This window comes from Stylophora pistillata, chromosome 10 (assembly GCF_964205215.1).
Source record: "Stylophora pistillata chromosome 10, jaStyPist1.2, whole genome shotgun sequence".
Lineage (NCBI taxonomy): Eukaryota > Metazoa > Cnidaria > Anthozoa > Scleractinia > Pocilloporidae > Stylophora > Stylophora pistillata.
This window is the reverse complement of record NC_142528.1, coordinates 8,461,290-8,479,790: the sequence shown is the minus strand read 5'-3', so window position 1 is coordinate 8,479,790 and position 18,501 is coordinate 8,461,290. Positions and strand designations below refer to the sequence as shown.

Below are 18,501 nucleotides of genomic sequence, written 5' to 3'. Positions count from 1 at the left end.
CTTACACTATATCAGTTGTTACAACACAGAATTTGTCGTGAGAACGTCAAAACTGTACAGAATGTTGCAGGCTCAACTATCATAATCAAAATGGCGGTTGTGGAAGACTTTTGTTTCCTTTGTTAGAAAGCTTCGAGGGAAAAGTGGAGCTTCGCCAGAAATGCCACGTGGAGTAAAAATTGAACGACCGGTTCCCGCTGAATCAGTTGAGGTATCATTCCTCTTTCTTGTTACAATAAATTATAGCAGCCAACAACATGCAATTTACAGGTCACTCGATCATTTCCAGGAAGAGTTCTCCGTGGATTTATCGAAAAGGTTTATAATGGTAATTGAACTGAGTGGAGTGCAATTTGGACTGAAGTCATATGCGTGATTTCAAAATCAAACGAGCGCGCAGCGCGAGTTCGCTTTGAAATCACAAGTATGATTTCAGACCAATTTGCACGACACGAGGTTCAATTACCACTTTATTACATTCATTTTGAAATCGCCCAAATACAGGACTTGCTCAGTTCAAATATTTTACTGATGCAGCACTGAGCTGGTTTTTAAATAAAAAGCGGAACCGGAAACGCTTTTACATCTTATTTTGTATGCAAAACAGAAAGACTTTGATGTCATATGTCAAAAACTCAGTCAAGCTTAAAATGATGCGATTTAGAACAAAAAATGGTGCGATTCGTGAATAAATTGCACCAATTAGAGCCAATCAGATTACAGGGACCACCAGTGATTTCAAAATGGATGTAATAAATTATGATACCAGTTGTGCCATAGGTGTATAGAATGCCCTTCATTGTGAATAAAATGTATGGCTGTTGGAGATATTTCAGAAGAAAATATCCTAACTTATATCATCTCTTTTAGCCTCTTCAGGCCTCTACTGTTGTTATTCTTCACCCTGGTTCCACCTTGATGTGGCTGGGACGTGCTACTGACTACCTTCCACAGAGCATTCCTCATGTCATTGCCTGGAGGAAACCTCCACAGTGCAATGTTGACATTCCAGATCAAACCTTACTTGTCAGGGATGGACTTGATCATCCTGACAGTGAAACACAGAAAGAACTTGCATTAAGTGTGATTGAACAAGCAATATGGTCAAGGAAAGCTTCACCTGGATCACGGAAACATCAAACCACAGTTTCACAGGTTAAAAGCAACATTTTTATTATCTATGAATCGAGCTGTAATCTTTTATACCCCAACATTGGAATGCATATTCTCCATATTTTACTCTAAACATTTCCTTTGGTACTTACAAGGAGAATTCATTTCACGATCAGAGCATCCTAGGTTAGGGATCGTTTTTTTTATTCTCATGATCTAAAGAATGATTCAGCAGTATTACTGTAAGGAGAAGTTAGCTGTCGGTCACTCTTTGGGATTAATTAAAGGGTTAAGTAATGTAGTCTCTTTTCTAATTCAAAACACCAAAGTTAAGAGAACGGTTTGGATAAACTTTGATTTCATGGTTATGTATTTTTTTTTAATAGAATTGCTCTTTGTGACCTGTTCAGCATGTATTTCCTAGTAAGCAATTTTTCTCAAATATATTTGATGTGATATTGTGAGAAGAAATTACTCATTTGTGACTCCCAAGAGAGGAGGGATTAACTTTGATAAATGACACTTTTACTGCAGGTTGCAGCTTTTAATGCAAAGATTGAAGCTGAACATCATCGTGATGAGGAGTCATCAATCAAGTGGACAGACACAAGTTCAGCACCTCCTGTTGTAGCTGGGGAAGCTGTAAGTTGTTTTGTTAATCAAGGTAGTACTCTATGGTACAGTGCATGGTCATTATTATTTTTTATTTAATTTCATGAATCCAGAATGCTCTATTTTTCAGTTATATATTCTATGACAATAATTATCTCAACATGAACACGAGAGATTTTTGAGACTGCAGAAAAGAACTTTTGTAAAATCTGTGGGTGTGATGGCCTACTGGAGACCCACTACAAAATAATTTGACTGTTCAATTTCTGGCCACAGAGGAAGTTGCAGTTGCTCAAAAACATTTGAGCATTCTTGAGCTTTGAGAGAGCTTTTACAAACATTATCTGACTGATAGTAGGAACATTGAAAGTCGATAAAGTGGTAGTTTAACAGTGTCGTGGTTAAGATAAAATTGACTGAGTATATTATATCTTATTAACCAAGCGTGAGGGCCGTACTGGGAGAATATCAGCTTGAGGTCTTGACAGTACGGACCGAGTGCAGCGAGGTCCGTACAAAAAAGACCGAGGGTCGATATTCTTCCAGTACGGTCCTGAACAAGCTTGGTTAATAAGAGATTTATTACACGACTGAAGTTCAAAGGGACACAAGTGCGGTATCATTCGGGACCATTCGGGACAGTGTCCGGTCCAATACTGAGAGAATATCGACAGGCAATAGAGCATTTTGATTGGTTGATTTTAGTTATTGGCCCTCTGACTGCCCAAGTCACGTAATAAATTCTTGTATTTTACTGCATTTGTTGCAGGCCCTCTACATTCATCCAGATGAACCATACTCACTTCATTGGCCAATGAAAGGGGGACATCTGAACCTACATAGTGGGCCAGGGGGATCACTCACTGCTGTATGTGCTGATCTGGAGGCCTTGTGGGCTTATGCTATTCAAACATGCTTGACTATCCCACTGCGAGATCTGGGGGTTTGTTTGCCAATTCAAATTATTATTTTAGATTTCTGAAAAGTGTGCCATTTTACCTTGAGTAGGCAAAAGCATCTTTTGCTATTTCTTTACTGACATTGCTGATCCTAGAAGTAGGCAAAATGCGTGTCATATATGGCCTATGTGATGGTCTTGTTCACCACAGAATCTTTGTGGCTCAGTTGTAGAGTATCAAAGCACAAAGTCCGAAGGTCTGAAGTTTGACCCCTTATGAAAATTCAGAATTTTTTCCTATATCCTATGCTTTTGACAAGACAGATAAAACAGCTTTCGCTATAATTAATAGCTTTGTATGAACTAAACAATTGATTATACAAATGCATATTGTGGATTTTGATGTTGCATCTAAACTTCAAATCAGTGTTCTTTTATTTTTTAAGTACAAATAATTTTCAATTAAGTATCAAAGGTATTCTGGGATTTCATTAGGTTTCCTTCATTCTTCCCTGTGGTTGGTATAGGAATCGTTTTTCACCTTTTTGATTAGCCATGTACACCCTTACAAAAGTATGCATTTTCTCCATACTGTCCTCTATACATTTCCTGTTAAGGAGAATTTTATCAGTCAAGAGATTATTTAGTCAGTGATCATTTCCTTTATTCTTATGACTTTAATGTGTGATGCATGGGTTAGACTGTTGGGAGAAATTAGATGTTAGTCACTCTCAGTAGCTTAAGGGCTAACTCTGGTCTCATGGCCCTCAGTCCAAAAGAAACCACCAATAGCATATTAATTTTAAACTTATCATCTGCTTGTTAAAAGTGGCATTGAAAAAATTTGATGTAGAGGTAAACTCTAGAAATTGGCTGTTTGATTTCAGTCAAAAATGTTCTGTGTGCCATCATCTTTCTCTTTTTTCTTTGATTATTGTAGAGCTCATTAAGATTATAATAACTCTAACATTTATGGTGTGTTATTTTTTTAGTACTATCGCGCAGTTCTCGTGGTTCCTGATTCTTTAGATAAGAACCACATCAAAGAGATGATGAACATCCTCCTTTGTAAACTTGGTTTCTCATCTGTTATCATTCACCAGGTAACAATGAAAGTAACATTTGGATTTTAAACTATGGTTTGTAGTGGAGTCCAAATTGTATTCAGGAGCACTAAAAACATCTCCAGATATTGGGGGCTTGAAGATATTCCAGCTTGAATTTCAGTGTACACCAAGACAAGTCCACTTCCCAGAGATAACCTCAAGGTCACAAATGTGCAAAAGAATTAGTCAAAATATTGTGGGTTTTGGTTAATGGTTGTTACATGAACCTTCTGAAAGTGTACATATTTTTAAAAATCACCCACAAAGCAGTCACCATAATGCCTGAAGACATGTTCCAAGTACAGTTCTTGAATAGCTCTCCATGGAGTTTATTTGGGTTTGCACAGTTTTGACAGCTGTTTTTGCTAATACTGTTGCTTTTGGCTTTAGTTTAAGTCATATTTTACTCAAACAACCCGAGTGTGCTAATTTAGAATCCTTACAGTCTGAAAGATATACTATGAAGTTAAACAAAGAAGATCAACCCCTTTGTACCTTTGCTTATCTGTTGAATGATGATGTGTTATCAAGCCTCGTTAGTTTCCACCAAACTCAGCTCTTGTTGTAAAATTGGTTTGTGCTTTTCTTCATTTGTTTTAGGAGTCAGTATCCTCTGTGTTTGGTTGTGGATTAAGTGCTGCTTGTGTTGTTGATGTTGGAGATGAGAAGACTAGTATTTGTTGTGTAGAAGATGGCTTAGTCATCCCTAGTTCACGGTAATTACATTTTAATGGCAGGTCTTGCAAACTCAGTGCAATGTAAAATTTTGACTCACAGGTGTATGCAACTGTTTGGACATGAATATATTTTTTCTTCTTAAATTCCACTGTTTGAGAGGACATCTGTAATATAGAGTCATGTTAGAATGTCCTATAATTTTCCTTCCTTTTCACATCATGGTAGCATTCTAATCTTTGTCATGTGCCATTCTGGAAGTCTTTTCTCCTCTCTAATGTAACAATGTTGAGTGGTTGAGAAATAGATTTCATTTGTGTTTTAACATGAAGAACTTATGGGGTTAATTGAGGCCTATTCTGAAATTAGTAAAATAACAATAGCTATGAGTATCAAAATATAATCTAACTAACAAGTGGATGCATTTTAGACTGTGGCTTCAGTATGGAGGAAGAGACATAAGCAGAGCCTTTTTCTGGCTTCTAAGAAGGGTGAGTGTTCTACAAGTCTTATAGGGTGAGTGTTATAGGGTGAGTGTTATAGGGTGAGTGTTATAGGGTGAGTGTTATAGGGTGAGTGTTATAGGGTGAGTGTTATAGGGTGAGTGTTATAGGGTGAGTGTTATAGGGTGAGTGTTCTACAAGTCTTATAGGGTGAGTGTTATAGGGTGAGTGTTATAGGGTGAGTGTTATAGGGTGAGTGTTATAGGGTGAGTGTTCTACAAGTCTTATAGGGTGAGTGTTATAGGGTGAGTGTTATAGGGTGAGTGTTATAGGGTGAGTGTTATAGGGTGAGTGTTATAGGGTGAGTGTTATAGGGTGAGTGTTATAGGGTGAGTGTTATAGGGTGAGTGTTATAGGGTGAGTGTTATAGGGTGAGTGTTCTACAAGTCTTATAGGGTGAGTGTTATAGGGTGAGTGTTATAGGGTGAGTGTTATAGGGTGAGTGTTATAGGGTGAGTGTTCTACAAGTCTTATAGGGTGAGTGTTATAGGATGAGTGTTATAGGGTGAGTGTTATAGGGTGAGTGTTATAGGGTGAGTGTTATAGGGTGAGTGTTATAGGGTGAGTGTTATAGGGTGAGTGTTCTACAAGTCTTATAGGGTGAGTGTTATAGGGTGAGTGTTATAGGGTGAGTGTTATAGGGTGAGTGTTATAGGGTGAGTGTTATAGGGTGAGTGTTATAGGGTGAGTGTTATAGGGTGAGTGTTATAGGGTGAGTGTTCTACAAGTCTTAGCTCAATTGGGAGAGCGCCGGACTGCTGTGCGGGAGGTCGAGAGTTCAATACCGGCCGGACCAACACTCAGGGTCTTAAAATTAACTGAGAAGAATATGCTTCCTTTCTTTAACATCAAGAAATGGTTAGATATTCTAGTCTTCTCGGATAGGGACGAATAAATGGAGGTCCCGTCTCCTGCAGGGTTAGGGGCAGGAGACGTTAATTTCCCACTCACGAGATTACTGTGTGATGGATGTCCTCCCCTGGGGTGGGTTGGGTGGGTATACAGCGCTTTGGACAATTAGTGGATTTTAGCGCTATATAAATAAAATTATTATTATTATTATTATTATAAGAATGTACAGCCATAAGAAAATGGATCCAGATTTCTCTCATAGTGAGGGATTACATGAACAGGGTGTTGGCCCCTCAGAGATTACCTTTCCCCTAGCCTGTCCTCTGCTTCCACTGACAGTTTTTCAGTTACCATTGATACTCATGAGTGGGGACTAAGGCACTAAGGAACTGGACCTTGATGAGGACTCAAGCCCAGACATTGTGGCTCTGGGTGACCATGGAGACACTTTGCTTCCCAATAAGACTTTTAATGATGCTCATTAAAGAAGCTTAGTAGGTTTAGCTTTATTTTTAGGGTGGTACATGCAGCTCTGCTATTTCTTTCCATAGGGGAATTTTTTTCCACAGAGATTATATATGACCTGAGAAAAAATGTTGGTGTGGCAAGCTTTTTAAACAAAAGTTAGAAACAATCAATAAAGGGATTAACTTGATATGGGATGGAGCAAACTTTTGGAAAGGTTTTAACAATCACCCAGAACTTAAGAATAAACTTGAAAAGTGTAGCTTCATCAGGTGATTTCAAGGTCCTGACATTCACTTACAATGATGTTTATCTTTCTGAAATCTGTGTAATGTTTTACATATTTTATTAATTTGCATCAAGGTCAACTTTCCCTTCAAAGAGTGTGATTCCAATAACAGACTTGATGTACTTCTTCTACATGAGTTAAAGGAAACGTTTTGCCATCTTAGTCAGGTGTAGTTGCAGAATGATGCAAAATAAGAAATATTTAAGAGATGTTAAGTACCAGTTAAAAAAGGCTTGAATTCTTTCATGGTTGGCTAAGATCTAGGTGTGTAACCCTAGTGGGCCATTACTTCCCTCAGCTTCTGTAGCATTGGTTGACCAAGAATATTACTTTTCCTGCTGAATGGAGTATTAGTCTATTACCAAATGCCCTCCAACAGTGTTGCAAGTTTCTCTTTCAGTTTGGTGGTACAATTCACCTTTCCTATTTTATGCAGCCTATCCAAGTAGTTTATTGAACTGTTTGATATTCAAGAGAACATTTTGAGTGCCCTTTGTGAAGGGAGACAGTCTGTGAAAAGGACTGTGAAGGAGTTGTGACAAGGATATGTTCAATTTCATTTAGGAAAGTAGGATATGTGCCTCTGAGATAGAGATTGAGATTAAACTGGAATAAAATGATGGGATCTTAAAAAATATCATGCTGTAGATTTAATTAGGGTTTGCCCCATTTCTTTCTTGGGAAATGAGTGTCCATCAAGTAGAAGCCCACCTCATCAGATGTTGTATTTTCTTCCTATTTAGGATATTGTTGGTGGTCAAGTGCATGAGTTTCAAGTTCATCGTCCTTTTGAAACTCCTCGTTCATACCAGTTGAAGATTGGAGATGAAGCAATTGAAGCACCAATGGTTTGTGGATAGTCTTTGAGATATTGTTTATGTAGAGCAGAATGATTCTCTATAAAAATAAACCTTTTGGAAATAATGCCTGACTGGTACAAAATTGAAACAAAACATATTTAAACCCATGACAAACATTTATCTTTAAAAATAAATCTTGAGATTTATTCTAATTAAAAGCAACATTAAAACATCTAGTAGAGACCAGCATCTAATCTCTCCTTACAGTAATTCTGCTGAATCATTCATTAAGGTCATGAGAATAAAGAAATTGATCACTAACTTAAGAAGCTTTTCTTGTTAAACAAATTCTCCTTGTTATAACTAGAGCAAATGTATAGAAAAAAGTATGGAGAATATCAGGGCTCAACACCACTAATGGTAGCTAACTAGCTACAGACTATTAGAAATTCAGTTTTGGCTAGTGGTTTTCGACTTCCACTAGCCAGTTTGGCTAGTAAACAAACTGAAATTGTTGTTACAGTAGTAATAGTAATCAAAGTTTAATGTCTTTACATGGAGCATGGTTACCCATATTGCCCGAGCCAGAGGCTCATGTATGAAACGCAAGACAACAACCCACCCATCCCACCCCAGGGGAGGACATCCATCACGCAGTAATCTCATGCATGGGAAATTAATGTCTCCTACCCCTAACCCTGCTGTAGACGGGACCTCCTTTTATTTGTCTGTATCCGAGAAGACTAGAATATCTAAACCATTTCTTGATGTTATTGAAAGGCAGCATATTCTTCTCAATTATTTTAAGACCTTGAGTGTTGGTCCGGCCAGGGCTCGAACCCTCGACCTCCCACACATCAGTCCAGCACTCTATCCATTGAGTTAACTGGGAGTTGTCACTAGCCACTTGGCTAGTAAGTTGAAAAGTTAGTGTCGTGCCCTGAATATGGATACTGATGTCAGGGTGTAAAGGGTTAACAGAAAGAGTTAGCACAGATTGTACTGCTTTCTTGTCTGATAGTTTTTTTTTTTTTTTTTTTTTTTCATATATAGGGAATGTTCTTCCCTCAGTTGTTTGGTATTGTTGGTGAGAACTTGGTTTACACCAAAGATCCCCAGTATGACGACCCAGAGGACTTGTGTGATGACAAATACCTGCTTGAGGTAGGGAATTCAAACTTCAGCTCCGCTTAGTTTTCCTGGCTTGATTGGAAACTTACCTAATATAATGGGCTTTTGTTAACTAAACTTTATTACTTTAATTTGTAATCCATTGTGTTAGTCAAATTGATTCCTTTTGATAACCACAAAGAAAGGAAATGGTAAATATCCAGCAATCTCGTTGTTGTGTTGAGCCATACTTAGGCACTGTAAGTAGATTGTGTTGCATGCAATTTCCTTCCCATGATTCTTAATCCACAGTCACAGTGAAGCCAAGATCATTATGTGCATTTCTATGAACCCTTACTTCATTTGGGTCATAAAACCGTGGGATCAATTTCAGTATCTGAGCATTAATGCACACTGACCCCTCCCCAAGTCCAGCATTAACCTGACCAACTGCCCACCTACCCCTCCCCTAATCTAACAATAACCCTAACTTGTCATGAGTAGACTGATGTTGGGTTAGGGGATGAGTAGGTACACAGTTGTAGTATCTGAGCAACTGCACACCTACCCCTTCCTGACCTAACATTAACCCTAACTTGTTATCAGCAGACTGATGTTGGGTTAGGGGATGAGTAGGTACACAGTTGTAGTATCTGAGCAACTGCACACCTACCCCTCCCTGACCTAACATTAACCCTAACTTGTTATCAGTTTATTTTTGTTGGGTTGGGGAGGGGTGGGTCTGTAGTTGCTCAGATATTGACATTGTTCCAAACCATGGAGAATGAAAATAAAAAATGTCCAGCAATCTTGATATCACATGCAGCCATAAACAACACAAACCAATGTAATCATATTTGACTATGAGTGATTGCACTGTTGTGGTTTTCAATCCACAGTCTCAGAGAGGGCAGGATCAGTCCAGTAAGCAGTCATCTGGTTCAAAGATTGGACCCAGTACTGAGACAGTCCCAGATGCCGAGCAGAATATGACAACCACTATGAGGACTGGTAACAAGGAGATGAAGTTTGTCTCTGAGAAGAGTTTGGGTCTAGATCAAGCAATATTACACAGCATTAATTCTTGTCGTGAGTAAAGCATTGTCAAAGTTTGTCATTAAAAGCAAGGCTTCACTCTTAATAATGGGAAACCATAAGTTCTGTGTACATGCCACCTTTTCAACAACAAGGCTGTCAAGTGGCTTTAGGCTTTTAGTGTTGGAATTTATTTGAAGGTCTCCCCTAATTTTGTGAGAAGTTCCAACAGGGGCTGTGCCATGAAAGGCAAAGCCTGTGAGAAGTCTGCAAAGGGACAACTGGCTTCACCTCTGGGGCTTCAGGGCCAGTGAGAGCCTGTTCCTAAGCTACTCTCCATTAACACTTTTACCCCAAAGAATGAATAGTATGTAATTTCTCCCTAGAATATCACCCCTGAATCAAACATCAAGGTCATGAGAATTAAGTAAATGATCACAAACCGAAAAAACTCTTGATTGTTAAACAAATTCTCCATGTCAGCACCTCAGTAAATGTATGGAGAACAGTATATGGAGAATAATTTTATACTGGTACATACTGATGCTTGGGTATAAAGGGTTCATCATTCTTTAGAAGGAATCACAAGACTTCTGCAAAGCTAGTGAGGGCCTGCCTGCTCCAAACTACTCTTCGTTAGTTACTCTTTAGAAGGTACCACAACACTTCTTTTTCATTTAAGACGACACCCTAACACGGCTGTTATGTTTTCTAAATACTACAGCTCCTGAAGAAACAAAGCGTAAAATGTACAGCTCAGTTTTGCTGATTGGGGGTGGTTTCATGTTTAATGGTGCTGCAGCTGCCTTACAGTCACGTTTACAAGCCAAGTTACCTCAGTCTCACCGCAAACTTGTTGATCAGGTTGAGGTGATTGCAAGACCTAAGGTATAAAAATTTTTTGGTAATTATTGTACAGTTGAAAAATGCAATAAGGTTGTACCTTTTACTGTCAGATGTTTTTAAGGAATGGTACAAGTTTGTGAGAGTATTTTGGATTTTAATTTATCATTTTCAAACTCTCATCTTTTTCTGTTAATGACAAAAAGTTGGGATCATTTCATTAATTTTTACTCCATAGACAATCTGGTTTGATCTTACCTTACTGAGCCATCCATACTCTATCTAGCTTTTTGGGAGGTTTTTATTTGAGTAAAAAATCAGAAAATGTCGTGAATTTACTCAGAAAATTTTTACAGATCCTGAATTTGTGTGAGCTGGTCCCTTGTTACAATTCTATTTTTACCCTTTTTGCTTTTTGTTTGGTGACAGGAAATGGATCCTCGGACAATTTGTTGGAAGGGTGGTGCAGTGCTAAGTATCTTGGACTCTGCTCAAGAACTGTGGATAAGCCAACGGGAATGGATATCAATTGGAGTCAGGGTACTCAGGGAAAGATCCCCTTTCATCTGGACAATATGTAATTAAATGTAATTAGTACTTCATGTGGTAGAAAAGCACTTCAATCCCTCAATTAACTCTTTATACCTTGACATCGGTATTCGTAATCTCCATACTGTCCTCTATACATTTCCTAGGGTGCTGACAAGGAGAGTTTAATTTACAATCAGGAGCTTTTTTTAGTTGTTGATCATTTCCGTTATTCTCATGACCTTAATGTTTGATTGAGAGGTGATGTTGTGACGAGAAATTTGATGGTAGTCACTCTTAGAGGGTCAACAAGTGATTTTTTTTAAGCTGAGGAACCAGGAACTCACACTCTGTATTGTAATGCATTTATTTACCAACAAGCTCTTGAGTAAAATGAACTAAACTCCAAACTTAAAAAGATTATTTAGGTTCTCCAAGGGCCCCAGTAGCCTTTCTCTTTGGCTACTTTTGTCGCCATTTCATCTGCTGGTTTCTTCAGAGAAGGGACAACCCCTTTCATGTAATACTGAACTCTTTCCTTCAGTTTCTCAACCTCATCTGGAAGTTTCTTGCTGAGATCAACATGCTCAGTTGGGTCAGCAGTAATGTTGTACAACGCAACCTCTATTGTGGGGAGTTTGCTCCAATCCTGTTAATAAAAAGGAAACAGTCACTGTGCAGCATACTTGTTTGTGGCTGTAAGTGAAGCAAAGAAAAGTAGGAATATGTCCTACCTTGATGTCAGTATTTTTGTTTTTAAATAAATTGATGAATTGTTGTCATGTTCCAAAAAAAAAAGCTATTTACACTTTAAACTTGGTGCTTACATTACTTCAATCAACCTTCCGCTGAGTATCATCAAAGTGTCTAACTTGCCTTCTAACACCCTAAAGAATTTCTGTCACTAATTAAAAGTTATCTCCTGCACTACTCCTCTACAATTTGTTTCTAAAATTTTCTTTTATGTGTGCTTATGCTGCTAATCACTTAATGCTAAGAAAACTGGGATATGCTTCAGCCTGTGTTTAAGTGGGTCTCATATGCATAATGCCCCATACTGCTAAATTCTTTCACTCTCAAGATCTCATTAGTAATTCTCCTTACTGTCTGACATACATTTCTAATGATGTCAGTTTGGAGAATTTGGTTCTGGATCAACTCATAATTGCCTGATTTTTTTCCCTTATTCTCTTTACTTGTCTGCTTGGTATTGTATTGATATTGTAAGGAGAAATACTCTCTTGGTCACTCATGGGAGTTAAAGGGTTAAAGATATGGCTGCTTTTGTACATACAGACTAGATGTGTTTATAACATCATGTATGCTACAAGAAGAAGAAAGTTGATAGAAAGAGTAGAATTATTTGGAAAATATAAAAACAGAGAACCTCAAAGATCTGCTGATATCCAGGAAATAATTCTGGAGGCTTATACCACGTAAGATTAGGCACGTTCATTAACAGCTTCATGTCATTCACACGAATTGCAATCCCATCATAGCCACCATCAACATCCCTCAAGTTGTTTTTGCTTGGTGCCAAGTCAATGTTGTGCAGAATCTCAGTTCTAGGTGAAGGGGCCCCTTCTGATATTGTCTGCCATATATTGAAACCATCCAGTGGGGGTACACTGGAATCTCCCTCTTTTAATCCTTGAAATTTAAACCAAATTAATTTAGTAATTTGGTTATATCAACTTAGTTGAAATTGTAAATTGGCCACCGTAACGAATAGAAAAGCTGACTCATGGCTGTTACCCTGTTATTAATTTGTTCTCCTCAGTAAGCCAACCTCTTATATTTGAGGGGAACAAAGATAAATTCCATTAACCTGGGAACCTCATGCCCAACTGAAAATAGCATGAGGTTTTTAAACCTCCCTTGCTAACCATGCAACACTGGTCTCATTCTTAAAATATCACACAGCAGGCAATGCTCTTTCAATTGAGCTAACCATTGTATAACCAAAATCAATGATTTCCGGGCAATTTGCACAGTACAAGAAACACCACAATCAGTGTGGACCCGAGCAGAAGGCAAGTAAATTATTTCTTGTAACAAAAACATTGTAACACTTCCCTGAGTTGTGCCATCTGAGATAAAAACAGTAAGGTTGCCAATAGTTACCTGCCAAATAAAGGAGAGTTGGATACCAGTCTGTTACATGGAGAAGTTCAGTACACTTGACTCCAGTCTTTTTCAACATTTTTCCATGAACAAACCCCACCCCTCTAAGCCCTCCCTCCCATAGGGTTCCTTTGTGACCACGGAGGGGCCAGTTATATCCACCAGCAGGAGGAATACCACCATTATCAGTGGTGACAATCAGTAATGTGTCATTCCACAAACTACAAGACAAATTGGTCACATGTATAAAGCTCAAATTGCGAATATCAGTTAACTGTGATGGGAATTATTGCAATTCAGGATGGCAAATGGTAATAGTCCATTTTACAGTTGTGTGCTTGGTTGCCAAGCCTTTGAATGGGAGTGAGACTAGTGGTGACCTTGTTATGATACAAACCTTGCTGCCTTTCAAATGTAAATCACTTTGTTATCATGCTAACTAGATGCAGGTCTCTCTCACAACAAGGTCACCTTCAGCCTCACTCCAAATCAAAGGCTTGGCAACTAAGTACACAACCATGAAATCAGTAGACACAACGGCCTACAGCAAGACTTTTTAAAGAAAAATCATTTTAGTTTCAGCCAACAATGTGGATTTCTTGAGACTTCATCTAAAAAAACAAACAATTAATTTAAAAGGTCTATATTAAGATACTTACAAGGAGAGTAGTTTTTTTTCTCAATCCCATATTCTGGAAACATGGAGTTGAGCAGTAATTTTGCAAATTTTCCTCTTTAAACTGTTAAAGGCTGCGCTAGTTTAGACTATTCTGATAAGTAAGTCACAGTTTCATGTATTAAAAAAGGCCTGCCAATCAAACCTAGAAGCAAGCTGGCAAGAGATGATTGCTTATACTAAATGTGGTATACCAGTCTAATATCATGCCTTGCATTTATCCATTAGTTTTCTTTGGTTTAGGTGGCACAGCATTTCAGTTGCTCTTTTCTTCAAATTATAGCTTGCAAGTGTTCAAAGAGTCTGTTAGTGTATAACAAGGACACTTTAACTGGAACTCAGACACATTTTAATGCAAATTTCTGCCTACTATGCACTCACCCTGATTGCTCCAAAGCTTGTGTTACATTCCCAATAGCTTCATCAACTATATCAACCATTGCAGCATACTCTCGTCTCGTCTTCTGATCAATGAATTGGTACTTGTTCACATACTCCTGCGGAGCTTGGGTTGGTCCATGTACATTTTGAAAGGGCAGGTATAAAAACAGTGGTGCTGAGGCATTATGGGATAGGACAACCTTCTGTGCTTGCTGAGGGGAGTCAAACAATAATTACCTTTCATCAAATTAACCTCTTCCACTCCCAGAGGTGATCAATAAGTTATTTCTCCTTACAATATCAAAACATGGTTAAGCAGAAAGGTGATGAGAAAAGTGTATCAACTAGGGAACATTTGTTTGAATTCCCACCAAATTCTCTGTGATAAAATTGTACAAAGTGTGTGGTAGACAGTGAGAAGAAAAGATTTTAGAAGGAGGAGGGGTAATGGTTATGAATTTCTGTGCACCTTGCATAATCTTGCACCTTCCATGGGGGATCTTGAGTATCAGTAGCCTCAGATTCATGCATCACTGCATGAATGCAAGACTTTTTCAGAGGGGCTTGGGGGATAAAAAAAAAAAAACAAGAGTACAAAAGTAACAAAATGTGTGAGACGTATTCAATGAAGGAAAAGCTTTAATTCTATTTCGATTCACCAGCACATGGCATCGCTTCACAACCAGAACAACAAACGTTGGGGGAGACTGGAGCGAATACCGCCCAGTCTCTACAAATACACCACAATGTGAATTTAAAGTTTGTAAGACTGGAGTGTGTTTTTGAAATGACCATTATATTCACTCTTTATTACCTGAGCAAAAAGCCTTGCTGAATAAAATCCCCCTTTATCTCTTACTGGCTCCTTGTTGTCATGCAGATCAAGGAAACCATATTTTTCATGATTAAAATGGTCCTCAGACCCTGTATAAAAGCCATAAAATGAATGGAATCCACGGTATGTTGGTGTATAAGGCCATTCATAAAAACCAAGATGCCACTTTCCAACAATATGAGTTTCATAGCCTGCTGAAAAATCACATTTACATTTTAATATAATTTTATAATGGCTACTTTATAAACTATGTGGAGGCACAGTGGCCTCATGGTTAGTGCGCTCGACTCCAGAAATACTCCTAGTCGCTTCATGCTACAGAAACTGGAGTTAAGCACCGGCCTAATGGGCCACTAGGCTCATAAACAGACTTTACCTAACTTTATAAACTATAATTATAAGCACAAAAAACAAAATGGTTCAGAAGATTTTTGCATTGAGAGCCAATGTGTCATGCAATTTATTTGGTTCTAAATGCCCATTATTGAAGCATTTGCATTAGCACTTTGGATAGGCCAATCCAGGAGAATTCCTGTTGAGATTGTGGGAGTGGAGGGTTGATGCAAGAAGTACCAAAAGAACATCTTCATGACTTCCTGTAAATCAGAGCATTTTTAACCACCAATAATCATTTTAATATCACTTGTTATTAGCTAAAATAAGAACTGTTAAGGATTTACCAGCTTTCTGGAGCATTTCTGGTAGGGTTTTTAAGTCCAGTGGTAGCCCATAAGGCTCGGCTGGGCGTATCACTCCATGCTGTAAACCTGATGACATTAATAAATAATCATTTAGAAAAAAAAGTTTTTAAATCATTAGTTAGATCCTCAGAAGAAAAACGTAAAGGGTTGACCACCAGTGTTTCTGGAACATGGGTTCTTTACCATAGGCTGGACAATTTTGGCCTCGTGCAACTGTTACCAAAATTGAATTATCCTATCTCCTCCAGGAAAGCATAAAACAAGTGATATAAGCTGTATAGAATAACTAGGTAAGCCAGATCAATGTCCAAACCTACCATTACATGAGACATGGAAAAAATCACAACCAAGTGGAAAAAATCACAACCAAGTGGAAAACATCTTTTTTATAACCACCAAAGATACCAGTTTCAAATCACTACCAAAGGCAATCAAGCTTTCAACTGAGCTGCTGGTAAAAAAAGGTAGTCGATATAGACCATGTGAAGCATTCAGTTACAGTACTTCAAATAGTGCCCATAATATTAGGGAGCTGGACATTTCTTCATGAAACAATATTCCTCAAAAAACCAAAATTGCATACAGGCCAACTCCATTTATAATAGGAGTTTTACTCAGTACGTGCTACCCAGCCTGGTGTATATGTCAGTCTGAAGGAACTGACAGGAGAGCAAGAATTTCCCCACCCATTGGGCAAAATAAATGATTTGATTTGATTCCTGAACAAGGCAGTGAATAAAAATGTGTTATTCCACTACCCCTGGGAAAAGTCAAAATCTCAAAACAAGCCCTTTCACAAGTTTTTCGTATTCCAATTGAGTTGAATCTCCATAGAAACACTGTTACCCGTGGGAGAATGTACCGGTAGTTGAAAATCAGTTAACTTGTACACGTAATTAACACAAAGCGTTAGTCACGTTGAACTCACTGTATAATTACTAGTGTGTGATTTTGGGGTCTGAGGGTGATAACTCTGGGTGATAACGGTAATCTTAACTTATTAAATTGAATTTTAAGCGTAAGCGTGTGTGGCTTACTGTAATTTGCGAAACGAAACGAAATCGAAATCTGTAATTTGCGATACAGAAATCTATAAAAAAAAAATAGTAAACATGCATGAAACTCAAGAAAGTAATAGAGCTTTGGGCCAGTTTCATTTTCCCAGCAAATGAGATATTCATCTAAAAACATGCGACATTTTCCACCCGTACTTTTCGGTCAGAAAAGTGTCATGTCACGCATTTGAAATATTCATCGACAATGTAACTAAACTACATGCAGTACAGCTACAGCGCCAGCTAAGATTTCAAATTACCTTTGCTCTTACTAGCGCAACTCTTCTTTTACATAGATGACGTATCAATTTATTTACGAACGAAGTGGAAATTTTGCAAAGAACACCACGCAGATTTTCATTTCTCACTTTCGCTAGTTGTTGCTATTTATAAATATGATTCGGTAGGCTGCGTATACAATCCACACTTGCAGTGAACTAACCGATTAATTATGACCGGCCTGCCGCACAGATTCTCATTTCGCAAATTACATAGATTCCTATTTGGCCAATTAAAGTTGTCCATTTGGAAAATAACAGTTTTTTATATACATTTCACAAATCATTAACAGATTTCTATCTCGCAAAGTACAGATTTCTACTTCGCAAATCATTAACAGATTTCTATATCGCAAATTACAAGATTTTCATTTTGTTTCGTTTCGTTTCGCAAATTACAGTTAAGCCTATTTCACAAATTACAGATTTCAATTTATTTCGAAATCATAAATCGAATTCTATTTCGCAAATTACTGATTTCTGTTTCGCAAATTATTAACAGATTTCTGTTCCGCAAATTACAGATTTCTACTTCGCAAATCATCTACAGATTTCTATATCGTTATGGTCGTTTTAACGCTATTTTGGCGACTTTCTTTGTACTACGTGATGGGCTACAAAGAGGACAAGGCGGTAACGGAAACGGTAACTCGCTTTAGTAATTCCTTTTAATTTTTTCAATTTTTTTTTAATAATTTTTCCTTCTTCAACAGCACACCATTACGCTTAAAATTCAATTTTAATATTTTAGGTATTCCCGTTAATTAATGACCTTTTAACCCCAAAATCACACAAATGCAGCTGTACGCTTGGGCCGCCAAACGGAGTTATTTCTCTCAGTCTGTATACTTTGTGGGAATTTTACGCCGCACGGCGTAATTTCTTCTGGTCGGTAATGTACCTACTGTAGGATTTTACGTTGTAGACAAACAGCGCTAAATCGTACAGTATATAGACTGAGTTAGTGGCGTAAAATCTTCCAGTTTATAGAATGAGATAATCCCATAATTCGCTGTTATCGGATACGCCCCTATGAGTAAATCGTTTAAGGATGGGTTGAGATCTCATAAGTGTTTCAATCCTAGAGCTAGCAACACTTTTGTAGTCTGGCTAAAATTTATGCTTGGTATCTATTTTTTAGGCTGCCCTATGGGCTGGAATGCTATAGTCTGTGTAGATAAAAAAAAAATGAAAAAAGAAAAAGTCGATTAAGCTTAACGTACCTGTATGGATAGGATATCTGCCGGAAAGGAGAGCACTTCTCGTGGGGGAGCAAATCGGTTGCACGTAATAGTTGTCCAAGATGACTCCTTCTGCTGCCAGCTTGTCCATGTTTGGGGTGTGAATTTTTGAACCGTGGAATCCCACATCGCTCCAACCATAATCATCGATAACTACCAACACGATATGCAAAGGCCGACTACTTCCTTGCACAATAAAAAATACAGCAGATAAAGTTACGGAAAGAGGCAAATGTGTGAAACGCATTCTGTAGGAAAAAGGCCAAAGAAACGTTGATTTTATGCAATCGAAAGCTGAACGCCAATCGTTGTGTGAAGATTTCCGTTAAATGTCACGGACCTTCCTTAGTCACGAGACACAAAGAATGAATTAGCATATTA

The 18,501-nt window shown here is 38.0% G+C and overlaps 2 protein-coding genes across 7 annotated transcripts; one reads left to right on the top strand and one right to left on the bottom strand.

Moving 5' to 3' along the window:
• The first annotated feature begins 38 nt into the window (after nt 1-38).
• Nucleotides 39-11,607, top strand: LOC111333995 (actin-related protein 8). Of its 2 annotated transcripts, none has more exons than XM_088737114.1 (13): nt 39-211; nt 871-1,155; nt 1,648-1,755; nt 2,495-2,593; nt 3,616-3,726; nt 4,330-4,445; nt 4,835-4,895; nt 6,588-6,680; nt 7,257-7,361; nt 8,367-8,477; nt 9,323-9,512; nt 10,183-10,346; nt 10,731-11,607. In XM_088737114.1, exons 1-13 carry the CDS (start codon nt 161-163, stop codon nt 10,884-10,886), a joined length of 1,650 nt encoding a protein of 549 aa, XP_088593240.1. In that variant the 5' UTR covers nt 39-160; the 3' UTR covers nt 10,887-11,607. The 2 variants fall into 2 exon arrangements, with proteins under 2 accessions (XP_088593240.1, XP_022795405.1); XM_022939670.2 differs by having other exon boundaries at nt 40-211; nt 2,495-2,668.
• On the bottom strand, nt 11,179-18,477 carry LOC111333997 (arylsulfatase B). 5 transcript variants are annotated; one of them, XM_022939673.2, is made up of 7 exons: nt 18,103-18,477; nt 15,526-15,612; nt 14,825-15,036; nt 14,011-14,222; nt 12,954-13,174; nt 12,217-12,479; nt 11,179-11,478 (listed from the first exon to the last, which is right to left on the bottom strand). In XM_022939673.2, the coding sequence occupies exons 1-7, from the start codon at nt 18,365-18,367 to the stop codon at nt 11,254-11,256; spliced, it is 1,485 nt and encodes a 494-aa protein (XP_022795408.2). In that variant the 5' UTR covers nt 18,368-18,477; the 3' UTR covers nt 11,179-11,253. The 5 variants fall into 5 exon arrangements, with proteins under 5 accessions (XP_022795408.2, XP_022795407.2, XP_088593243.1 ...); XM_022939672.2 differs by having other exon boundaries at nt 14,825-15,039; nt 18,103-18,476; XM_088737117.1 differs by lacking the exon at nt 18,103-18,477 and adding an exon at nt 16,862-16,884 and having other exon boundaries at nt 14,825-15,039.
• Nucleotides 18,478-18,501: the final 24 nt, after the last annotated feature.

What these genes read in the sequence shown, in the direction of transcription:
- LOC111333997 (XM_022939672.2), bottom strand. Translation starts at nt 18,367, where the DNA reads ATGCGTTTCACACATTTGCCTCTTTCCGTAACTTTATCTGCTGTATTT. An exon ending in CAGATATCCTATCCATACAG is followed by an intron (nt 15,613 to 18,102) that starts GTACGTTAAGCT and finishes TAATGTCATCAG; the next exon opens with GTTTACAGCATGGAGTGATA. An exon ending in CAGCAAGGCTTTTTGCTCAG is followed by an intron (nt 14,223 to 14,824) that starts GTAATAAAGAGT and finishes GACTCCCCTCAG; the next exon opens with CAAGCACAGAAGGTTGTCCT.
- LOC111333995 (XM_022939670.2), top strand. Translation starts at nt 161, where the DNA reads ATGCCACGTGGAGTAAAAATTGAACGACCGGTTCCCGCTGAATCAGTT. An exon ending in CGTTTTGCCATCTTAGTCAG is followed by an intron (nt 6,681 to 7,256) that starts GTGTAGTTGCAG and finishes CTTCCTATTTAG; the next exon opens with GATATTGTTGGTGGTCAAGT. An exon ending in ACACAGCATTAATTCTTGTC is followed by an intron (nt 9,513 to 10,182) that starts GTGAGTAAAGCA and finishes TAAATACTACAG; the next exon opens with CTCCTGAAGAAACAAAGCGT.